At 45.2% G+C, this 26,039-nt stretch overlaps 1 protein-coding gene across 1 annotated transcript in view; it reads left to right on the top strand.

Moving 5' to 3' along the window:
• The window catches only part of LOC147729328 (astacin-like metalloendopeptidase), a 335,057-nt gene that overhangs the window by 38,646 nt on the left and 270,372 nt on the right, over positions 1-26,039 (top strand). The window contains exons 2-3 of the mRNA XM_086959823.1: positions 22,546-22,686; positions 22,774-22,891. Of these exons, the coding sequence (XP_086815949.1) occupies positions 22,546-22,686; positions 22,774-22,891 (259 nt within the window). The remainder of the gene's footprint in view (positions 1-22,545; positions 22,687-22,773; positions 22,892-26,039) is intronic.

Here is a 26,039-nt window from a genome sequence, read left to right as displayed (position 1 = left end):
TAGGGTTTGCTATAGAGACATGTTTCATTTTAGAGAGTTATACATTCGTTGTGACTCTTTTAAAATGTAGTACTGGTGTTTATTCTAGTTTAAGGTGTAATGTGCATGTAAATAAATAACTTTGTGCTTGCTTGTGCGGTTTGTAGTTTGCGCAGCCTTTCCGGGAAGCTGGAAGTGTGACTTACTTAGATATGTTTGAAGACAGCAGCAAAAACTCACGGGCACCTCTACAAGCTCGGAGCAAAAACCACTAATAAAAGGCAAATAATGTGCAAACAAGAGAGGAGCTGGAGGCTGGGACATCCGAGCACTTTAAGACAGGCAAATAATGATTTAATATGGGACCAGAGGCCATGGCCTGAAGCAGACGTATCCCAAGACAGTGAAAGAGATGCGGTTATCAGAGTGCCTGATTGATAGTTCAGACATGACTAACAAATCCGCAATCAATACGACAAGAGGACTGAGATTAGGACCTCATGATACTATAGTCCTTGGTGGACTTTAATAAAGGGAGGGGACCTCATTCAAAGGCATCAGCATGCATGCTTCCTCGCCCGGACATCCTGGCGTGTAGGGGACTCTCTTGTGAGCTCTCAGCGGGGTAGAGGCTTTTATTGAAAATATGTGTGCTGCAGGCTGGCTGTGGGTGCCATCACCCACGGCCAATGGCATGCTTCATCACTCGTTGCCTCCTGGCGTGTAGGGGACTCTCTTGTGACCTCTCAGGCTTTTAGTGAAAATGTGTGTGCTGCAGGCTGGCTGTGGGTACCATCACCCACAGCCAGTGGCTTGCTTCATCGCTCGGTGCCTCCTGGCGCGTGGGGGACTCTCTTGTGAGCTGCAATAAATCAAAAATTGTAATCATTTCACAATCATTATGATTAAACATTTTGATTTATTGCAGCCGCGTGACAGTGCACAAGCTGCAACCATAATCAAAGGTGAGAGCATAATATGAGCCTCCAGTCTATACATAATGGGGGCCCGCGTAGTCACCAAAGAAGCATACCTTAAAGAATACAAAGATGGGGTCTGTGCATTGTGACAATTTTTGATCTTTTACCCGATTCACCGAAGCGATAGGCTTACAAGAGGTAGCTGTACATCTTCCCTTACTTTTCTGAAAAGGGCCTTTCTCAATGATTTTTGCTTTTTCGCGCTATGAAAAAACAGAACGTACAGGGCAGGGATATGTTTAAAGCCTCATACAACTTTGAAAGTTGGGAATGTTTTTGCACTTTCTCACACTTCAGAGACCACTGTGCCTAATGCATGCCTTTGGTGCCTCTGTGATTGCAATCGCAATTGAAATGTCGCACATCAGCAATCTTAAACACTTGGCAGCAATGCTGCAGGTACGTGCCTACATTATTTTAAGCGCTTGTTGGTAAATGCAGCAGCTTTCTGGCAGCCGTGCTTCATTTGTATCTTGGGGTCATTTAAAACAGGTCGGTCTCTTCCGACTCTCATACTAGCTGTTGGTTTTGCCGAGAGATCACTGCACAGCTCCTGCCTCAGCCTGAGGATATTGCAGCATGGTGCCTGTCCATGCCAGAGTCAGTGTCACACTTAAACAGCTAAGATGGAACTGTGTGTTGTAACTGTTCATGTTGGGCCTGCCTCACATCCTGTTGGGTTGGGTCCCAAAGTGGACAGAGAGGCCCTGGAGTCCTGGTGCTCTTCTGCCTGATTGCTGGCAGGGAGGGGGCCCAGTGTGGGCAAAGGTTGGCAATGTTAGAGGCCCCTCTGCAGCAGGCAGCAAACAGCAATCTTGTATTCCATAAAATCACATGGGAATGTGCAGAGTAAATATCAGGAGGTGTTTTAAATTGACCTTTTACCCACATACAACACGGGGGTCTCCATACTAGTCATGATATGTACCACAAGCCATTTCATGTGCTTAGACCGTGTTCCCAGCTGCCTTGTGTTATAAAAACACTTCTAATAGCTTTTGACAAAACACACTTCCAACCAGTAGGTTGGTAAAAACCTTTGATTTCTGTTTCCTGCCATGAGGTTTAGGTGTGTGTTTTTTAATGATGCCTCGCCCTGGGGGTTAGTTTGTATCAAGGTGGTTCTACGTTGCCAGCACTGCGCCCTGTGTATTGTGGTGCAGTTTCTATGCCCGGCATAGGATGGCGGGGCTTGAAAATGGACCATTGGCCTCTGTGGAAGTGAAGGAAACGCACAGTACATGACCTTCTACTTTAAAATGAGAGGCCATACCGTGCCATTCCATGACTGACTGCCCTTCCATTCTGGTGTTTTGCACCATTTCTGGTATTTTAAGATCTTCTTCAAGTTTCTTCTTGCTGAAATGGGTGTAATTTCTGATATTTATATGTTTTGATCCTCTTCATTGTATAATTTTGCTTGCAAGAAAGTGTCACTCATAGACGTTGAAATATCACTCATAATTACACAGAAATTATGAAAATGTCGCACGTGGCAATCTGAAACCTTGGCAGTTATGGGCCGCAGCAGCCCCGTGTTCCAGCCTCCAATCACCACTGTAGCACACACAGGCAGCACTACACTCTCTCGCCGGCGTTGGTTGCACCAGTGAGTTGCTCATAACTGTCCCGCCTCATATATTAAATGGGTGCGTGCCATGTGCGGTCGGTGCAGGTGACCTGAGCTTCAAGGCCCAGCAGCAAGGGGACTGAAGGCAATTGCCTTGAGGCCAGACTTTTGTAAACTGGTGACCAAGGCTTTGTTGTTTTGTTTTGGTTCCAGTACCCCCTGGGCCCCCACTCTGCCTATTCCTTACATTTGTATATTACATTTACTGCAGTAGTGTGAGAATGCATTTAATGAAAAGGAATATAAAGTAAGGTTGTCGAAAGAAAAATGCCAGCCATGTGTTGTTTAAAGAGACTGGAAAGACCTCGTCTTGACAACAAATAGGGTTATAAATAAAGTTAGTATTGATTTGTAATGTGACTTTTCTGTCTTTGTTCATGTTAATTATCAGTCATGGATCATTCAGGCAGCCCTAGAACACAATTAAAAGTGCTTTCTATTTATATTTGCTGTTCGAAGTGTGAACAGATAAGTGCTGAAAATACGGCTTTAGGAGGCTGCTTATTTTTGTCCTGTCTGTGACATCAAAATAATAAGCTGGCAACCCTAATCATAAGACTGGAAGTTTGTGGCAGGATCAGCACATGCTTTATTTCCTGCAGCCTCGATCCCTGATCAATGTCGTAATAGCAATAGTTTAGCATATCTGAAACCCTACGCCTCCGTCAATAACATGCTAAATTACTTCAATTGTCTGGGAATGTACCCTGCATTCAGAACACTCTCACCCTTAACTTTTACGCTCACCCTGCACTCACATCAATCACAATGCACTGTGATCACCATGTACTCCCACCCTTCACTCGCTCACCCTGCACTCACAGTGATTACTCTGCACTCACAATACACTAGCGCTGTTCACCCTGTACCTCACCCTGCAGTCATACAAGCACACTACTCACCCTGCACATGTGACACTTCACTCACCTGTCACTGTGCAATCGCACTTAAACAAGCCCACCCCTAACCATGCACTTCTTTCGTCCCACACTGCACTTACATCCACGCGCAAATTCATATGGTCACCTTACTCACCCTACAGTCACTCCTCTTACCCTACCTACTGTTGCATCGCTCACCGTGCACTCACATGGGCACTCCTACCACCCACACAGCACAGCGGGTTAATATGCCTCCTACAAAGAATTTGTATCATCCAGCTCACAGAACTGAGTGTGAGTAAACTAAGAGTAGCGCTGTAAAAGACTTTTAGGGGGGCCCCTGATCAAACCAGCTCTGTTCTGTAGAGTCTTGTCCTGATGGCATTAAATGATTCTTGTTAGTCTACAATAAGCTCCCATTGGGTTATTCTTTAGGCATTCCAATAAAACAATGTAAACTCACACAACAGAGAAGGACTACACAATACACTCCCATCTGTACAATGTCAAACAACAGACTGAGACGATGGATCCTATAATGATCTATAAAAGGCCAGTAAAATATATGTACTTGTACCTAAGACAAAACAAGGGAAGATAACACATGTCTTAATACTGCCCTCACACACTTTGCAGTGTCCTGCTTCATCATTGGGCCGCATCATACATCCAGGTGCAGACCAACACGCTAGATGGAGCGCAATCTGTTTTTTTTAACGAAGATTAGTGGTGAGGGTAGAGAAAGAAAGAAAAAAATGTGATAGTGCACATACAACACGTAAAGCGACGTGACACAACAGAAAATGAAGAAAAAGAAGGGAGGTCTATTCCCTTTTATAATGGGACCAAAATTTGCAGTACTAGAATATTAAAACAAACTAGGGGTCAACATCAATATTTTTATTCTGTCTGTAGACCCCTGGAAGGGTTAAAATATATATGTCGGGGGGGCGTGGCTAGCAGCCGATCATGGCGGCAGCATAAGGGACGAGCTCCGCAGCTGAAGCGGCCTCTTCGTCAATCCGACACATAATCCGATACAATTTCCAAGCCCTACAGGAGGGTACCAGAGCCCAGGACCGGGTGGTGTAAGCAGCGACAAGCGGCGATACAATCCGACGTCTGGAGACCGAGATACGTCGAGGCTGCAGTTCGGCCTACTCCGACCTCCTAAGCCGGGGCTCCCCCTGGTCGAGTGGCCCAGCAGGAAGTGCAGGCGGACCTGGGAGTCTGGACCGGAAGTGCCCGCTGGCCGCGGGAGACGGAAGAACGAGTGCCTCCCGGACAATCAGAAGCAGGAAAGCACGCAGGCCACGGGAGTGTGGCGGACAATAGCATTATCGCCGGTGCCCCGGCCTTCCCCGATGTCGAAATAGGCGGCTCTGAGTGTGAGGGAACCTGTGATGACGGGGGCATCCGCCATTTTCTGGAACGAGGAAGGTGCCACGCACTTGGCAAATACCGGCGCTCTTCGCCCTACGGAACACCCTACCGAGGCGTGAACACAATATATTTGGCTTGGGTGGTGCGATCACACCGCTCCAGATATCCTGGAGCGTAGGGGCACGAGGAGCACGGCATCCAGCGGTATGGCGGGGAAAGGCCCCAAGGGCGGCGCCACACAGACCCGCATCGAACGGTATACCTCCGACAAGCCAACCACCTCCCCAGCGACGGGGAAAGATCCGGGCGGCAAGACGGCAGACACCCCGGTGGGTAAGAAGGCGACACTGGACGATGTAATGCATGCTCTGGCTCAGCTACAAACGACAGTGGGTGCGATTTCCACGGATGTCACCTTGCTCAAAGCGGACCTCCACAAAATGTCGGAGAAGGTTAAGAACATGGAGGTGGTTACGAAATCTCTAGTGGAGGACGTCTCCGAACTCCAACGGGAAATGGGGAGGATGGCGCAGGACAATAAAATGCTCCGGGAGAAACTGGATGAACAGGAAGGGTGTGCGAGGCGGAACAACATCCGTATTATTGGGGTACCGGAGTCGGAAGGAATTAAAGCCATGGACCTCTTTGTGGAGAGCCTGATCACGGATGAACTTAAGCCGAAAGGATTGTCGAACTTTTTCTCCATTGAAAGGGCCATCGAGTACCAGGAGGCCAACCAAAGCCTGGGGCAGCTCCGCGGCCCATAGTAGCCCGTTTGTTTAATTTCCGCGACCGGGACGCCATTTTGCAGGCGGCCAGGACTTCTCCTCCTCTTAAGATGCAGAACGCTACCATCGCCATTTTCCCCGACTACACGGCGGAGGTCGCACGTCGGCGACGAACGTTCTTTGATGTGAAAAAGGAACTGAGGTCAAGAGAACTACCGTACTCCATGCTCTTTCCTGCAAGACTTAGAGTGGTAGCTGAGAACAGAATGTGGTTCTTCGATAACCCGGAGACAGCACAGGAATGGCTGGAAGGCTGGAGGCCGGGTCAGAATCCACGACGGACAAATCGACCCAAGAAGGATCGAAATGGAGGTCAACGCCAGGATTCCCAGGCTTCGGGAGGTGGACCAGAAAGTAGCGACTCTTTGTGGGCAGAAGGCGGCCAAGAAGAGAATGAGGAACAATGAGCTTCAGACTATGCTTTTGTTGTAGACATTTAATGCTGCGTAAGCGCTTCCCGCCATTGGACACTGGGTGAAGGGCCTCCGAGGGAGTGAATGAGAGACTGCCGGCAGCAGAGAGTCCCTCACCCCAACGCGCAAGTACACTGTTTTGGGGATGGGGTATGCACTCTGCTCAGTTGGGGGGGCGGGCAGTTTTGAGTCCGTGCAGCAGGGGGGCAGGGAGGGGGGTGGTTAGGGGTTCGGGAAGGTTCACAACACAGGACCCTTTGGTCCTGCGAGTTTTTGTTCTATGCACACATATGTTTATTGGTATGTTTCATTTTGCTGAGAGCATCTTGCCTGTTTGGGACAATGAGGAATTGGAATGTCGGAAAGAGTTGCATTTACCCTACACTTGTCTCCGCACGCCACCTCGCCTACGGCGAGGGGGCCTCATGATGGTTCAACATCTTTCTCATGGCTGGAACAGATAACCACACCACACCGAACCCATTGCACGTCATGTCATGGAACGCCAGAGGTCTGGGGACAAGATTAAGAGGGGTCTGGTATTACAGGGAATTAGAAGACAGGTGCCTGCTCTAGTTCTCTTACAGGAAACACACTTGACGGGGGCGGCCACGAAGGCCCTAGATAGGCGAGGTTACCAAATGATAGTGCATGCGGAATTTACTTCAGGATCTCGTGGTACGGGTATTTTGCAGAAGAAGTCCTCCCAATTTATAGTGAAGTCAACGGCAGTCGATGCTCATGGCCGCTTTGCGGCAGTTCATGGTCAGTGGGAGGGGAAATTGTTAAATGTAGTTTCCGTGTATATACCGCCGGCGCTACACTCTGTAGCCCTGCCGGACCTTGGCAGATTCTTGTTAGACCTCCCTGATGGGGACTTGCTCGTCGGTGGGGACTTCAACATGACACTCACGGACACCCTCGACCGGTTCCCCTCCCGAATACACACAGACGGTCCCAGCAGGTACAATCCTTTCTAGACGCACAGGGATTGGTGGACATATGGCGCGCACTACACCCTGGCCAGCAACAATATTCATATTACTCGGCCACCCACAATAGTTTTTCCAGGATCGACTACTTTCTCATTTTGGGCAACGGGCTGCTTACCGTGGCCGAGGCGAGTATACAGCCGAGGGGTATCTCGGACCACTCATCGCTCACTCTGACAATCACCACCACAGGCACTAAACGACGACGGTTATTCCCGATCTTCCCTGGATATCTTAAAATCCCACAGATAAGTAAGGACCTGAAGAAAGCTACCCGGCTTTACTTTGAGGAGAACCGGTCCTCTGTAGACTCCCCCTCCACATTATGGGAAGCATATAAGACCGTGTTTAGGGGCCAAGCCATTGCCATTATTGCGAACCGCAGGAAAGCACATAGGAGGGAAGCATTAGACTTAGAGTTGGGCCTCGAGAGGGCCAACACCGCCCATATGGCAAACCCTTCGGAAGATACACTCCACGATCTTCAGGTCCACCAGCGTCGCCTCACCGACCACCTACGGAGGGTCACTTTGGCGGACATTGCTGCGACTCAACACAGGGTCTACGACATTGGGGACAAAGCTAGCAAACTCTTGGCGTGGCTAGATAAGAAGCAGGGGGGAGGGAGGAATATTCTACAGCTCACTGACTCGTGTGGCGTGGTCCACACCCACCCAGGCGAAATAGTGGAGGTCTTCGCTGATCATTTTGGTGAGGTATACACCCCTACGACAGTGGTGGCGGAAGATGAGGCTCGAGATGCCCTCGAACGTGTGCCTCTGTTGAAATTGACGGATGAGGCGTCGAAGGATATCAACGCACCCTTGACTGCGGATGAACTCCAACTAGCCATTGGCTCCCTTCATTCGGGTAAGGCCCTGGGCCCCAATGGAATACCCATTGAGTGGTTTAAAACCATGTCAGAATCCCTGGGCACGCCCCTTCTTCAGATGTACGAGGAATGTAGACTGAAGGGAATGTTACCGCCGGACCAACGGATGGCGACTATCGTAGCCATCCCAAAACCGGGTAAACCCCCCAATAACTGCTCGTCATATAGACCCATCTCCCTTCTGAACCCAGAGGCCAAAATTATAGCTAAAGTGCTGGCAAACAGGCTCTTGAGGTGCTTAACTCAATTGATTCACCCAGACCAATCCGGCTTCATGCCGCATCGAAGTACGGCCCTAAACCTTCGCAGGGTACATGGGGTTGTGGCGAGGCTCTCACTGCTGCGGGAGCCGGCTGCGATCCTATCACTAGACGCCAAGATGGCGTTCGACATGGTGGAGTGGAACTACCTCTTTGCAGTGCTCGCACGTATGGGTTTTGGTCCGGTGTTTATCTCCTGGATACGTATGCTCTATAAGGACCCCATAGCCAGAGTGGTAGCTAACGGCCATATTTCTCGAACCGTACATCTGGGACGTGGCACGCGGCAGGGATGTCCGCTTTCGCCCCTCCTTTTTGCTTTGGTTCTGGAACCGCTGGCGGTTACTATTCGTACCACGCAGCTCCTGAAGGGGATCCAATGGACTCCGCAATGGGAGGATAGAGTGTCACTATACGCGGACGACATGTTAATATACCTCACTGACCTGGAGGACAGCCTTCCCAACCTCCTGGCTCTCTGTAATGCACATGGGCGAGTCTCGGGTTACACCATCAACTGGGCAAAGTCGACAATTTTCGAGCTCAAAGGGCCACTTCCGCCACTCCCGGACTCGTGTCCGTTAGAGATAGCACCCTCTTCCTTTAAATATTTGGGGGTCCATATTACCCGCGACGAGGCAGAGTTCGCACGGCTTAATTTAGAGCCTCCCTTGCTCCGACTTCGTAATGATGTGCTGAATTGGAAGGAACTCCCATTGACATTGCTGGGAAGGGCAGCGCTCTTTAAAATGATGGCCCTGCCGCGCTTTTTGTATATTCTTGAAAATGCCCCAAGTTTGATACCGGATAGCTTCCTCCAAAAGATAGCGGCACAGATCACGGGTCTGCTCTGGGGGAACCGGCCAGCCCGGATCTCGCACATAAAGTTGAATAGGAGTTGGTACGATGGGGGCATTGCGTTGCCCAACGTACGGCTGTACTACTGGGCGGCCCAGCTTAAGATCCTTAATCAATGGATACATGCCCCGCAAGAGGATCCAGCGTTCAAAGCAGACAGGGCACAACTGGGTACGAACAGTCTGTTGGCCCCACTGTACCACCGCGGTATTGCGGCGAAACTCAGTGGACCCACGATACACACCGTTCGCCTATGGTACAAGGCGCAAGCAAAACTGAAATGGGATGGGACCATCACAAAACTTACACCTTTATGGGACACAAAGGCGTTGGGACATTTGCGACGCACTAAGGGATTTACCCAGTGGGATAACATCGGGATTTCAACTGTGGGGGACCTGTGGACGAGGGAGGGGGTGGTTCCTTTTGCAACTCTACAGGAACAGTATGAGCTGGGGGATAACGAACTATACAGATATGTACAGATTAGACACGCCCTACAAGCGGCAATTCCACCAGACACATCCCCACCAGAATCCTCTCCGCTAGAGGACCGTCTGCTCACGGACTTCTTACAGGAGGGGGCAACCTCGCTGACTTACCGCAAATTGATTAATAACATGCCTGACCCACTAGAGAAGTTGAAGGACAGATGGACGACTGATGTCGGAGACTTAGACGAATCTGACTGGAATGCAGCCATGGCGTCCCCTCGTGAGGCAGGTATATCCTCCAAATTCCGCCTAGTGCAGTTAAAGATTCTACATAGGATTTACTACACTTGCACGACATTACACTGATTGCAAAGAGCAGATCATCCCTATTGTCTCAGGGGCTGCGGGGCTGAGGGCACGTTTATACACACGTTATGGGACTGCCCGTTGATTGTTAGCTATTGGCAGCGGGTTCTCCGTACCATTGCACAGGCACTTCACACCTCACTCACCTTGGACCCGCGGATGTGTCTACTGAATGTGTGGGGGCCTACTGACCTTACCTTTTATGCAAGGGCGTGGACCACGATCGGGTTGGTCACGGCCAAACGAGACATAGCACAGAAATGGGGGTCGGCTGACCTCCCCACATTGGCTCAATGGATCCGAAATATGGACATGCTCATGCTGACTGAAAGGGCAGTATACAAACTATGGGATAATCCTCGTAAATGGAACGGGGTCTGGCAGCCCTGGAATTCCTATAGGGGGGACATATGTGAGCCACTGGATGAAGAGGATCTTGAGGGTTCTGACGATGAAGAAGAACACTGATTGGGACTGGGGCTGGCTGATGGGCAACATATATGGGAATTGGGATGGATTTGTGCTGGGAGTCTGTTGAGGGGGGATGGGGTAGGGCCTAGGGTACGGAACTGTATGATTGGTCCCTCCTATGACAGCTATGATGCTAGATGCTATCAAATCTACCTCAATGACATGCCAACTCATGTGTGCAGTTTTTTCTAGTTTTATGTTCAATGTTTCACAAAAAACACAAAACGCAAATTGTAATTTTTACTGTGCATTTATACATTCCGTTCATCTGATCACTTTGAATAATGATGTTGCTACATGATCAGAAAGGGCCGGACTTGTGCATACTGTTTTATATTTACCTCGTGTTATTAGCAGGCCTCAAGAATGTAAGCTTTTATGTGATTGATGATGATGATACTATTTGTATTTTGCAACAAAAATACAAATTTAAAAATATATATATATATATGTCGGGGTATTAAGGGAAAGCGATGGGCCCTGATAGCCCCTCTGCAATTGCCAACATGTTTCTTCCAATACTAAGCCCCCACATGGGTGGAGCTGGCTTTCATCAGGGTGTTGATCCCCACTTTTCAATCCTTGAACTAATTGGGTGTTTTTTACTTTTGTTTTTTTTGTGTCTGTAGGTAATATCTCATACTCCTAGTCCTCTCCAGAATTTCTGTGAGGGAACCAATTCAGTGTAGAATTTCTTAAGTGTGGCGAAGTCAATATTCTTCTGTATTCTTTTATAGATATCAGTATTCCAATGTTGGCATTACTGTCATTTCAGGGATTGAAGAATCTCCTGCTCGTATGGCAAGATCGTCTGTTGGCGTACGAGCAGGAGATTCTACACTGCAACAATTGAGATCTGAGACAAATCGAGAATACTTTACTAACAAGCATTGATTTTCATCTTCATTTGGGATATGTATGTATGGATTGGAGGATTGTTCCCCCTTTAAATCATACCAGCATTGGGCTTCTAGTTACACTCTGTTGAGTACCGGAAGAAGAGACTCCATACCAGGATTGAGTTTTCTTAACAGCCAGACCTACGTACACTTTGATAACATTGTCAGAACATATTTTTAGCAAGCCTTAAGGAGGAGGTTGGACCTGTGTAACCCTCCGAAACGCATCACTTTTGGCCTACTTGTAGAAAAGCAAGTTCTTATGACATTTGTTGTGTACTGTACCATACATGCATAAGATGTTGTGACGAAAATATTAATCATATGAATGTGATTGCACAGTTTTTAAATATTGTTTTTTTTTACATTTGGTATATGACTTTTATCTATTGTGGATTTTGATGTGACATTCACAAATTGTGTTTTTAATGATAACTGATATTAAATGTATATATCTTTTTGATCCAACCTAATAAACTGAAACATATTTTTTAATATACAGACTTCATAGGTGACTTTCTGGCAACTGTAGAACTGACCCGGTGTGATTTGAGTGGTATGTGTGATATGTGTGTCTGATTGGAATGCCTAAAGAATACCCCAAAGGGAGCTTATTCTAGACTAACATATTTTTGGTGTCCTGTCCCTTTGGTGTAGGTGGACCCCTCTCTCTTTTTTAGAGATTAAATGATTCTTGAACAGATTGTTTTAAATACAACATTTTCTGTATAAAGTTGAGCAAAAAACCCACATTTTAGCAAAGGTGTAGAATGTTTAAACTCTGCATAAGTGTTTCTGTGGTGGTGCACAAACAAAAGGGGAATTAGTTTGACTAAATAGGTTTGATTTATGTATGCTGCTGCTCGATGTACTTGTTACTGTTGTGCCAGTCACTTTGAAATATTTGAGCCTTCAAAAAGGGAATTGTTAGTTTAAACTGGTTTGATTATTGTATGGTGCTGCAGTTGTTATTGTTTACCAGTTGCTTTTAAATATATGTGCCCTATTGCACACACCAAACAGGGCATTGATTGACTGACCTGGCTTCATTTTTGCATACTGCTGGACTTGTTTGTATCATGCACTTTGAATGTATTTTCACAATGATGCAAGAAGAAAGTTTATTGTTTTACTAAACATGCTTGATTTTTGTTTATTGCCGGACTGGTGATAGCTTTATTGTGCACTTTGTAAGTATTTGCACTTTTCTTTTGCTTTAACAACTACAGTTTGTATAGATTGACATTAGGTACTTGCTGATATGGTTTGTTTTTATTCTACATACATTTGTTATTTATGGTGTTGCTTGCACTTGTCTGTGATACATGTGCCTTAAATCTTGTATTTAGCATTGTTTACACAAAAGAAATGATAAGTTAAAACAGACAAACATCTGCATCTGTTCTGAAGCATCCAAACAGTTTTTCTTCCTCAGTCTTGTTTGCCTGCCTGTTTTGTAATGCTTACTTATGAAGACATGATGGTAGGAATTGAAATTGCTTCCTCAGTTCACGTTATTATCATGCACAACCCTTGACAGACGCTAGTGTGTGGCATGCAGATAATTCACCAGTCTATTTCTCTTGCCTTTTGCAGGATACTGAGTTGTATCTTTTGTTCTTCTTATGTATATTGTCAGTCAAGTTTTTATGGAATTGCAGGTTTTGGTTTGTCTTCCAAAGTTTCATGTTATTGGCCATTAATGTCAATTCTAATCCTTTATAGTTATTCTTCAGCCATAGGCAGTTCCTGAGACAATAGGATCTCTCCTTGGCATTGTTCTGATTGCTGCCTTAATTAAATAATCTGCTGAAGACATTATTGTTCCAAATGGCGTAGCTTATATGTTAAGAAGGTTACCTACTTTCTCATTAGAACTTTGAGAAAGACAATAGAGAGGTATTTCATTTACATGTTGGAGGTTTCAAATCAAATGCCAGATTTTTGTGCGGTGGGGAAAAGTAGTAGGCAGTGGGCAGGACCTCTTCGTACATGCTGTGGGATTATGTTTAAAACACGTCTTTAATGTTTATAAAATAGATATTAAAACCCATCATGAAATTATGACTCCTATTCTAAGCATGAGAAAGGTGATTTTGAATCTGATGCTGAGGCAGCACAGCGGCGGGAGCCTGTGTAAGGTGACATCTGTTTGGCAACCTATCCTCGGGGTCCGGATTTGAGGCCACAACCAGGTTTATCAGCGGGTCGAGAGCGCTGAGGGCGATGTGCCAGGTCGCTCCGACCCCCTCCCGAGACCCATGGTGCTAGTAGCGCCCCTTTTGAAAGTGCAGTGACACTCCTAATTTACGGAGTATTTTTTGGAATCGAGTATTTTACTCTTCCAATATTTTTATGCACTTTTTTCACTCTTTATTTTCACTTTCACGTCCCCAGGTCAGGGTGGGTGATTAGAGAGCCCATACCGCCGGGGTATAGTCCTGAAGAATGCCATGGTAATATACCACCCTTATGGCTGAAACATGTTGACTGAAAGAAATTGAGTATATTCTGTATTTTACCAACCTTGAACCTTGGCATGTAAATACAGACACGTAATACTCTTTACTTTGTGCCCCAGGGATCATTTATTAAATATTTTTTTCGATACCCTTTTCCAGGCACTTTTAATATTTCACTGTAAACAAGAGCACGCCCTCCACACACAAAACCTGCTCCGCAGTCTTTCTGGTGTCGTAGCACACCGCAGAGGCATTCGGCCTCTGTCGGTCGGGCCCGATGATGAAGCATGACACTGACTAGGTCAGTGTGTGAGGGCTTTCTTTATCACCCAAATCGGATGTGATAATCTAATCTTGTGTTGACTCCTTGAACTGTGGTCTGTATAGTTTACGCTTAGATTGATCAAGTGTTTGATCTGACCTCTCTTTTCTTGTTTTTGCATAACTAACCGGGGACTAAGAGAGTGCCTCATTCTCCCTACCTCTCCTTTTGTTGTTAAACATTTATGCAGTTGCAGAAACCCACAGACACTGTGGTGTCCTGGCTCGTCTAAGAGCTCTTGGCAGATCCATTTGGCTCGATGGCGCATCTAGGGCGAATTGGTCACGCCTGCAGCAAGGAATCAGTCCTTTCCCTTCATTTCATATTACGTTTTTCTATAGCGCCTCTTTTGGGACTTAGGATTCTGTCTACTCCTATGGGCTGTAATAGAACCATATCCATGAAATCATAGGGAATTATTAATACTAAGCAGCCTGTCCGAGTTACCGTGCTCCAAGCTGCTTAGTATTAATTCCCTATGATTTCATGTACCTTTTTGATAGTGCCTCAGTCTGGATTCTGTCTACTTCTATAGGCTGTAACAGAAGATGAGACTATGCTCCAATTTACCCAACTCCATGCCGCACAATTGTTCCTTAGTGATGATTTAATATATATATTTTATATTGTCTCAAATAGGATTCTCTCTACTTCTGGGCTGTAATTAGTGTGGAGCAGAACTCCGAGGAATTCCATGGCGTTTTTATGCAACTTTGCGGAATTCCACGTAGTGCAACTCCATGAACTCCGCCCACCCCTATTGATGGTGCCCGGATGGCTGTGTTGCGTTACATGTTGATTTCTTGCCAGAAGGACTCTGTGTTTGACATTCGTTTTGCACATGCAGCCTCGTGTTATAATTCCTTGTATGATCATATTTCTGATATTGTTGTGGCCTGGAGAGCACTGCATAACTGTGTGGTATTAAATTATAAGAATTGCTAGGGTGGGCCTAGGGAAGACAATGTGCTGCACCACATAAAGGTGCTGGGTCGGGGGAGGAGTGGGGTATAGTAGGATCTTTCCCAAGTGTGCATACTGCTGATGTCATTTCAACAAGGTTGGGCTTAGTACTGCTGTTAATATTTACAAGTGTGATTTATGCCCAGAAGTTCATGATGTTCATGTTGTGTTGATTATTGTGTGTTGAATTCAAACGTCATTTTCATACATCACGTGTGAAGTCTCTTTTGTAACGCTCAATATGAACATTGTGAAGGAGTGCTGTGCCAATGCTTTACAATTTGCCTGTGCCTGTGATAGGCCTTCCTGCTCAGTGCTAAGCTACCCAAGGGTGAGTGCAGGCTATACAGTGAGTGTAATCACCCACCACTGAAGAAAGTTGTAGTTTCTACCTGGCAAGGGCATTGCCTCAGCCAACCAGTAAGTATGTGAATCAGTCTTGACCCTGCTCCAATAGGAACAGTCCAGTCCGAACTGCCAAGGCAGGTCCTCCCTGAACAGGTATACAAGCAAACGAAGGCCGGCTGCGCATTCGTTATGGGCTCATCTGCCGGGTGCAGGTTGGTTCCAATAACACAGTGTGCACTTGACCCGTATCTGGGCACACCCATCCCACTTAGGGGCGACACAATAAGTGTACAAAAAAGTGATAGAATTTTTTAAATAATGTCAGCCATTGGTAATCATTGTGTATTGCACACCGTGCCACTGCAGTTTGGACCCAGCTATAGGCAAATCTGTCTTGACCCTTCGCTAATAATAACAGTCCAGCCCGAACTGCCAAGTCATATCCTCCCAGTACTGGAAAACAAGCAATGCAGGACCTGTTTTGTCATAGTTATTGGCTTATCAGCCTAGTACAGATTGGCTACAGTGACTCCACATCTGGGCATACCCTTCTCAATTAGGGTTACACAATAGGTATACAAAACAGTGATGGGTGGAATGCTTAAATTTATTTCAGAAACTGGTAATCACTCGGGCCTGCATTTTTCTCTAACCATCGTTATTTTGTACACCATGCCACCTCAGTTTTGACCCAGCTATATGCAAATCAGTCTTGATCCTGCTGCAATAGGAACAGTACTACCCGTACTGCCAAGCCAGGTCCCACTAAGGATACAAAACAAAGACAGATGGAATATAAGGTGAAGTAAGACCTTGTGTGGTTCTTATTTTATATATCGCAAACTGTAGTGTAGTTCCTATATTCCCAATAGGCTCTGCGAATTGGAATAATATATTCAGCAGTGTAGACGTAGGACTGAGGTCAACTAGGTCTCTACTGACTATATTAGACTTAAGGTTTGCCAGCTAGCTCAGAGGTCACTAGAAACTTTCTCGAATAAACGAGAAGGAGTTTAACCTCCCTGGATAGACAAGAAGGGATTAGCTTCCGACAACCATATAACATGACAACTTTGCTCCCCCAGAATAAGAGTAAATCTCTAGAGTCGTGTGAAAACAATAGACAGCTATTTCACTCAGTCATTGTGCGTTATTAGTTTCACCAGAGTGCAGAGAATAGAGAGACGGGCGTTTTCAATAAAAGGTATTATTTATTGGGCAGTCTTCCTACTCATGCAAGAGAAATGAATTGCCACAATTGCAATACTTAATGTAAAGTACGTACAGTAAAAGGAGTATTATGAAATAATACTGTAAAAGCATTGATATGGTTTCTTAGCCATAAGATACTTTAAAATGGATAAAATATATAGATACATATATATATTGACTAACGTGCTCAACTGGTGCTTCTAAAATACGCCTACCCCGGTGTACCTGACCTAAGCCTAATACGTGGGAAGGAGTAAGTAAGTAGCAGTTTAAGTTAAGTAGGTTTTGCCAAGAATCTGATTCAAGAATTCTCTTAAAGGGTTTAGTCAGCACTGTACCTTGGGAATAGAATGTAGGAGGTCTGGTATCTCTTTCCTCAGGACTTGATATCCCAGCAACCCGCAAGGGTAGGCTGGAAACGCCGGAGCTGGATTTTTCAGCGCGCCAAAGAGGAGGGGCAGCGTCCGTGGGCTCTCGCATCAGCTGGGCTCTCGGGCAAGTAGATAGCTACTCTGCTCCAAAACCACCACCTTGTGTTTGCTTAAGGCAACGCTGGTATATTTATACATGAAAGATGCTGAGTTTGACGTAAGGTTTGGACATAAGATGTCACTAAGAACTGGCCGTTCTTACAGTGCTCGCCGGAGTTCTATTACAAATCAAAACAAAGCAAATAGGGATTTCCCAGGTTGCTGGAGGTTTGGTGTGTTGAAAGAACTCGTTGTGCTTTCTAGGAATCCAAGGAAGTAGCTTTTGCTGTGCCTTGGACTGCAAGGGCTATTTACTTAAATATGGATTTGATTCTTATGCCATTATAGGGATATTATTGATCATAGCCATACAAGGGCATAAATAGCAATATTGATTCAGGTTCCTAGATAAAAACCCAATAGAACTTGACCCAAAGGTATCGGGTTTCAGAGCGCTTAACATAGCAGTTGGGTTACATGAGGCACATTCATTTATTTTTGTTACACACAGGGAGAATAAGTGATTTGCCCAAAATCACAGTATGTTCAGTGTCGTTGCCAAGACTCGAACCCAGTTCCTCAGATTCGTGGCGAACGTCCTAGCCATTAGGCCAACTCCTCTGTGTGTCTTAGTGAATCCAAAGTAACGCAAGGTAGCACAAATCGCTGCCTTGAGTTACTCTGTGCCGGAAATGTGTTCCATCTGTGGAGCATGGGTGTTCCCATGCACCCACCCATGGTTTATGACTCAAACCCAGATTAATTAATGCTAATAAACTTCTGATTAAATCAGAATGGTATTCCTTCCCAACAGAGGTGTAACAAGCAGAAATACCTTCATACTGCAGCACCCACAGAACAAGGGAAATATTTCTAAGGATAGTTTTTGTCCAGGTAGGTGTCCCTTCCTGCACAAAAACAAGCCTGCCTGTAATGCAAGCACCCTTGCACTATGGCGCAAGGGTGCCTGTGTTGATGCTAGGCAGCATTGAGTGCGCCAGCGCAGACAGAGAGAGAAGGAATGCACCAGATCTTAGTGAATAAGGTGCATTCCTGCTCTCTCCATTTGAGGCATTGCATTTTGTCAAATGTTAGCAAATCTATGCCCGAGTTTCAGCTTTAGCTCTCTGACTTATACACAGTTCCAACTATCACTTTGGGACTGATACAGGTAGTTCCAAGTAGCACCTTCTGATTTACCTAGACTGCACTAGGGCTCTCTGATTAATTTACTTCTAACCAGGGCTTCGTAACTGTTACATGTGGTGCTGACTGGCACTTTCTGATAAATCAAGTACCACTAGCATTGTCAGAAATATCTTGTTGAAACAAACTAGTATTCCTTAAGAGATTTACCTACCAGAGAATGTACTCTCTGACTTGCAAAGATCCTTGCAGGTGTTTGGGGCCTCATTTATGAGGCTGTGCATCACTATTACGCCGCTGGTGCGTCACTTTTTGTGACGCACCAGTGGCGTAAAAAATGCATTGTGTTGCGCCATATTTACAAAGTGACGCATCTAGGTAGATGCGTCACTTTGTAAACCCCTGCGCCACATTATACCTGCGCCAGGTATAATGGGGCAGATGTATGATAACTGGCGCATCCCCAGGGATGCACCAGTTATTTTGCGCCGCTGCTCCACCACCCATGGTGCGCCGCTTTTACAATGCGGCGCACCATGGGGCAAAAACGGCACATATGCGTGACGCATCTGTGCCGTAAAGTTGGCACATTGCTGGAGTTGCGTCGCAAGCGCGACACAGCTCCAGCAAGGCTCGGGGGTGCCCCCATCTTTACAATGCTGCGTCAAGACCTACACCTGCTTCAAGCAGGCGCAGGGTTTTGATGCAGCATTGGCTTGAAAGTGACTTAGTGCAATCTTATAGATTTCACTCAGTCACTTTTGCGAGGCGCACCTGCCCCGGAACGCCCACCCTGCGCCGGAACGCCCACAAGTGGCGCAGGGCTTTACAACTTGACGCATCTACCTAGATGCGTCATGTTGTAAATGGGTCATAGGGATGCGCCATGTTTACGCCGCAGTTGCGTGACGCAAACGTGGCGCATTCCCAACATAAATCTGCCCCAATGTATGCTAGGGGGGCGTATTGACGCAAGGAAGGGGCGTAGAAGTGACGCAGTGAAATCTATGAGATTTTACTGCTTCACTTTTAGGAGGCTGTTGCGTCAAAATCTTGCGCCTGCCTCACTGCAGGCGTAAGACTGACGCAGTACCTTTCACATGGGGCTTGCCCCATGTGAAAGGACGGGGGAGTTGCGTCCCTTTTGTGACACACTCCAGCAATGCGTCACTTTTGCGCTTACAGATACGTCAGAAATACTGACGTATCTGTAACTCCTTGCGACATGATGCGTCTTACATTAAATATGACGCATCAGGAATGTCGCAAGGAGTGCGCACTGAGAAGTGACGCATCGCTGCTTTCACGCAGCGATGCGTCATTTCTCATAAATGAGGCCCCTGGTGTCTTTTGTCAGTGTAGTCATGTATTCTATTCTGCTACCCTGGCAGTTGACGGGTATTACCTTGCCCGCTCATGCAGGTACAGAATGGCTGCTGTAAAACACTTGGGCAATCCTGTGTTTGAAGACCTGACTCTAGGAGTGCACACAGTAGCTTAGGTTCCTGTAAATGTAAATGTAAATGTATAGGCATTTATATAGCGCACTACTTACCCGTAGGGTCCCAAGGCGCTTCGACCGCTGCGAAACCCTTCCTGGCTTCCCTGAGAGATGGTCCCTTAATGGGTATCTCCAGGGTGAGACCAGGCATCCCCGGCGGTCTGGTGGGGCCGTTAGTGAGGATGAGGCAAGCTAATGCCCAGAGTTGCCGAGTGTGATCGCTGATCAGAGTGGGCACCGAGGCGAGAGAATTATCGAGTCCGCTGACCCTGGTCCAGAAACCTGCCGCGCCGGGAATCGAACCCTGGTCCCGGGCCGTCCTCTGCTCTCGGGTCTGCCGCCTCTAACCAGTGAGCCACACTACCTAGCACCAAGCTCTATGTCTCTATGGTCTGTGGAGCCTGCATATGTCCTCATCACTGTCTTAGGCAGAGGGGCGAAGAGATATCTGAAATAATCGGACCCCTGCAGTCTTAGCCTAAGCACAGAGGAAGTAGTAAGCCTCTCTGTGTGGCTTGGGTATCTCAGTCCAGCATCACTTTGTTTCACGATCGCTCAGCCTTGCAACATATTCTCTTAGTCAAGTCGTTAAAGATTTTTCCCCCTTGGCCATATGGACCTTTGTTAGTTGACGTTAAGCACTGAAAAGGAGAAACCATCAACAATACATTATTAACTTCTGAAGTCCATGTGACTCCACAATAAGGACCAGGTATCACTGCACATGATCAAAGGGTTTTATTTGTATTACCAATCAATACTGTTAATATGCTAGCAAAATGTAAATTTAATAAGTACATCTCTATGATAGGTAAAGTGAAATATCTTAGTTGATTGAGACACAATATAATACGATATAGAATTGTAATAACCACAATAATAGAACAGGTCTTCCACGAATAAACTTCCCTTCTCTCGCCTACACATAAGACAGAAATAGGGTCATCTACCAAGAGTCTCAAATTTGGGAGCATAGAAGAAGGTGTCAGCATGATCAGACTTCAATAGAAGTCCAAAGAAAAAGGAATCGCATGTTAACATTAAGCTTTGCGCTTCCAAGCAGGGAGGTCTGTACCTCTCAGGGTCTAAAGGGAAGGTGCTGTGACTTTTACTGTCACAACACCAACTTAAAAGTAACAGGGGATGCTGAAACATCCTTTATTTCCTTTCTCACCACCAGGGACCAATCAAAAGATTACTTGAGTAAATCTGCAACATTACCCTAAATTCCCAACTCATCGAACTGAGACTGCAATACGCAGCCTTGTACATCTTGCCATCCTAGTACATGATGAACAGAAAGCTACTTTACATCATTGTTCTTCACGTTACTGCCAAGTTCCCTTCAGGTCTCCTATAGGCAATCTAAGACAAACAACCTTTCCCTTACTAACAAAATAATAAACCTGCAAGAAAAGGAACCATGCTGGGTAGCAACATGCATTTCAAAGAGGCCTATAGTTAGGCTAAATTTGTGTATGCATATAATGTGTACATCGACTACATGGTTATACATGCACATGTGTGACTTGAAATGAATGCATACATTAGTAAAAGAGTACATGTTTAGATATGTAAATATGACCTGAGGTGTAAGATGTCAACAAAGAATACATGTTTCATGTTTAAACTGAACATTACTGTACACATATAGAAATGTCTAGTCTTTACAGTAAATACATTTTATTAATGCATTTAAATGCTTCACACACATTAATGAAGTTAAGGCACACAGTGAATATAATGTCAAATGCACATATAATTTCATTTCTGTGATGTGTATGTGTGTAGTCTAAATTGTGCTGCTCCTATCCTTTCTCTAACCTATTGTCTTCCCCCTTGCAAAGCAAAAATTCACTGGGGCCACCCTACTATACCAAGCATATATTCTTATAATTATTCTAAAAAAAATGTCAGCTCTGTACACATGTAGCAATTTAAACGTTGCAGTTGTGTTCAGTTATCCCTTTTAAAATGCAGTCAAATACATGATTACAAACATGCTAGTGACAGCCTGAACAGTATAATTCTTTATCAGAAATAGGAGGTTAATTGGAGATCATTTGTAGCCCCCCTTGCACACTTTGACGCCTACTTTCAGCCATGACATGAGTGTAAACAGCCATTAAGCTTTTCTCTCACTAAGAACACAACACTGTTGTTATTTCTGTTCCATAGTGGTATAATAAATTATCTTCTTGGTCAGAGCATGACCCCCAGCCCCAGGAGTTTAAATCCACCCCCTCAAAAGGGCCCCCCCATTTGAAGACCGCCACTCTAACTTTTCACATACTTTCCAGTTTACAGGATGTCTTCAAATAGTTTCCCAGTTCTTCTTCCTTCATAGTCTCTCTACCCTTTCTTTCTTGTGGTCATTCTTCCATTTCTCCCACCTTCCATCCTCCCCCTTGTCTCACACCTCCCTTTTTCCACATTTTCCCCTGCCCCCACCCCTTTTCACACTGTCTTCACTTTTCTTCCATTTCCTCTCACTCAGATCCCTATGGCTCCTTTTCTCTCCTCTGCCTCTTCCCCTTGGCTACTCACTTTCCCTCCTCTGCACTCTTCCTCACCTCTGTCTCCACACTTTGTCTTACTAGCCTTTCATCTCATTGCCTCTCTTTTACCCTTCTGCGCCATTGTGTCTTCCCCTTTCTCTACTATCAACATTTGCTCTTTTTTAACCCTGCGTTTTAGAATGTCTTCATTGCCCTTTAACTCTCTCTTGCTCTTTGTCAAGGCTCTTAATTTGACTATTTCTTCTCGTATTCCCGCCCTCTTTTGATCTTTAACCTTGATTGCCTCTCACTCTCCTCTCCTTACACGTATACTGGATGCCTCTCATGAATTGTCTGTGTCAGACGCTAATGGAATACCTATTTTTGATACCTTCAGGTGCCGACGTCGCCCTACTGGATGGTGATATTCTTGCGAAAATAGGCCGTGATGCCATTGCCTGTCCCAACGGCCAATGCCTCTGGCCCCGCTCCAGTGATGGACGCGTCAGGGTCCCCTACGTCCTTGATGATGTTTATGGTATATGTTCTTTCTCAAAGTTTCACAGTAAAGGTGATACTCCTTATTGCCAAACATAATTTTTATCTTTCTTCCTTCCCCACACAGATGCAGCTCAGGTGGCTAAGCTTTCCGCCGCCATGCAGGAGATTGCAACGATGACCTGTGTGACCTTTGTCCCCCGCCGCGTAGAAAGAGACTACGTTCACATACTCTCTAGTAAAGGGTTGGTGTCTGGTGAGAGTGGTGTTGCATGGTGCTGTGCCATATGTTACCTCTTTATACAGTGTCCTCCATGAAAGCCAACGTCTTTTGTTGGCCGATGTAGTGCCAGGGCGTCCTAGTAGCGCCTCTAGAAGAGAAATTTAGGGGGGTATACTTTGGGACTCAGATGAATGAAAGGGATTTGTAAAGTGAGGGTTACTCCAAAGTGTGTCCCAGTGATTTAGTCTGACAAGGCCGAATTCAGATAACAGCTGACTTGTTACTCTCTCACAATGGTAACAGATATCCGTTCCACTGAAATATAATTTCCATTATATCCTATTGGATTTAAACTTCAGCGGTGGGATATCCGGCACCATTGTAACGGGTTAACCTGTCCCCTGAGATCTAAATCAGGCCCATTGTAAAGATAGTGAAAAGTCATGCTATTATCCTGAAAAAGATTTGTCTTTAGAGCTTTATGAAAAGGCAGTTCATGAGGAATAGACCGGAGAGAAAGGCGAAGCCCGTTCCATTCGCCACCATCCAAAACCATAAAGACCATCTGCCAAGTCTTACCTGGTGGAGCCTCTGGATGGTGACTAACAAAAGCTGAGGCTGAGCACAAGGATCTAGAGGACGGATACTGCCCGACCTTCTAATCTGGTACTGCATACTGCCAGTATAAATGAATGAGAGCTTTGAAGAGAATCCTCTGTTCAACTGGTAACCAGTGTAGCTCTTGAAGATGGTTATTCAGGCAAAATATCACAGATAACACAGTAAAAATATCGCCATACCAAAATATTGTGTCCAAAATATCGGGATATGGAAATATCATCATCAGCAAGAATATCGTTGTCAAGAATATCGATTTCAAGGTTAGTAATATCAATTTTTAAAATATTGAAGTTATTAACATCGTTTGCAAAAATATAATTGTTTAAAATTGTTGTTCTATTATTGTTATGTATTTTAGTATGTATTTTAAATGTATATGATGTACATTTGTTGTACATACATTGTAAATGTTTTTAAATATGTTTGTTACATTTTTATAGGTGATCAAATTCAAAGTAATTCATTTTTGTGATTTTTAGTGCTGTAGCGGGTTGTGAGTTTGGAGGGGTAAGGGGTGGGAAGTTATTTAATTATGATAGATGAATGATTCATTTTTATTGAATATTAATTATGTGATTGATATTTAATTATGTTAATTGGCATGTTAAACTCTAGCTTTCACATCCAAAGAGGAACAAGACAGGGCTGTCCCATCTCTCCCCTGCTTTTTGATATTTATATAGAGCCCCTGGCACAAGCAATAAGATCAGATGACCTAATTTCTGCTTTCAAGTCCGAGCAATATTGTAGCAAGTTGTCTTTCTATGCCGATGACTTGCTGCTATATACCAATGATCCGGAGGCGGGCATATACCAAGGTTCGAAGCACTGTTGAAAGAATTTGATTCCCTAACAGGGTATCTAGCTAACACCTCCAAAACAGAGGTGATGTGTTGGAACATCGACAACTGGGAGGGTAGCACGAGTACTGAGTTCAAATACCTGGGCATTACTATCATTAAATATCTAGATAAAATCCCCCAGATCAATCTAAATAAGACCATTAAAGAAATGGACTGCCTATTCGCCAGATGGAAGAATCTTCCTTAATAATTTTTGGTAGGATCAACTTGGTAAAAAATGGCCATTCTCCCCAAGTTAACATACCTGTTTAATACGATCCCTCTAGATTTCCCCAGTCAGGATATTTGTAAAATTCAAAGAAAGATCACAAGTTTCATTTGGGCAATTAAGGACGCTAGATTGTCGAGGAAAAAGTTCAGACGTAGGCTTATTAAAGGGAGGTTAGCTCTCCCCAGATATTGACTAGTACTCTGTTGCTTTCTAATTTAAAAACATCTGCATGCTACTTGTAAAACCAGAGGAGACATCCTGGGCAGGCTATTGGGTGAAATGGTCAAGGTGGAGAAGAAGCCTTTCTGTATACATTTGGGGCACCAAGGTACTTCAAAAAGGTGTGTTCGAAAGTTCTTAGGGCTGCCCTTAGCCTATGGTATAAGGTCAGATGTAGATGGGGATTGGGTACTATTCGGATTTTGCCCCGGTTTGGGATTCCCGGGGACCACGCTGTGTCAGAAGGATAGACTTGCGATCCCAATAAAAAGGGCGGGTATTACTATTTGGTCAGAACTTTTATCCTCAGAAGGAGTCCACCTTCGAGAGGTCTTAAGAGTTAATGTTGGAAGTAGTCTTTTCAGATTTAAATACTTGCAACTAGCTTCTTGGTTTATAGCGGAAAAGGGGGACATCCAAGGAGAGTGAGAGTAGGAGCAAATCTAGCTTGAAGTACATCTTAAAAGAAAGGAAGTTTCTATCTGGTATAAGAAGTTCTAGGAGGCTGATGATGTGGAACATCCCCTGCAGCATGCATTCTGGAATCTGTCTCCCCTTGATTCAGTTATTGAAGATCTATATGAACCCTCTTTGAAGCTTCTCTATAAATATGTTAAGCCGGCCAGCTTAAGAAAGAACCATTTCTTTGTTATCAACAGGCTTTATAATACAACAGCAAAGATTGCTAAGTTTACACCGCTATCCTTACCAAAAATATCAAACATGCGTACTTCTTAACGCCAATGATATCCATATCTTCTATGAATTCCTCGAACTTAGACCTTTTTGGAGGGGTGTGGAGGATGTTATATGTGGCATTTTTAAAGTTAAAATCAATATCAATGTCTCCCTGGTTTTGTTTGGGGATGGCGGCGCGCTTGGAAAGAATTTTCAGCAGATACATAGAGGCCTATTGTTATACCTGGTTTTAGTAGCTCAGAGAGAAATTTGTAAGAACTGAAAAGAACTGCAGCTCCCAAAGTGTGAGGACTGGTTATAAGCTGCTTTTGCTATGGCCCGATTGGACCTGGGGGGAGAAAGTGAGAGTGATGTGAACATCTGGCAGGCCCTAGTGTCCTGGGGTAGAGATATGAGACTGGTATAATTCCTCCTGGTTTCTCTTGGCCCTATGATTACACCAATCTTCCAACAAAAGTGTCTGGTCTGGTATGGCCTAAGCGAAGGCAGTAGCCGCGGGGCGCACTGTTTGGAATGATGGCTTCTTTTTAAGAATTGCAGACGCTTATTTTTGAGAT

This window comes from Lissotriton vulgaris, chromosome 2_2 (assembly GCF_964263255.1).
Source record: "Lissotriton vulgaris chromosome 2_2, aLisVul1.2, whole genome shotgun sequence".
Classification (NCBI taxonomy): Eukaryota; Metazoa; Chordata; class Amphibia; order Caudata; family Salamandridae; genus Lissotriton; species Lissotriton vulgaris.
This window is presented reverse-complemented; position numbering and strand designations above follow the sequence as displayed.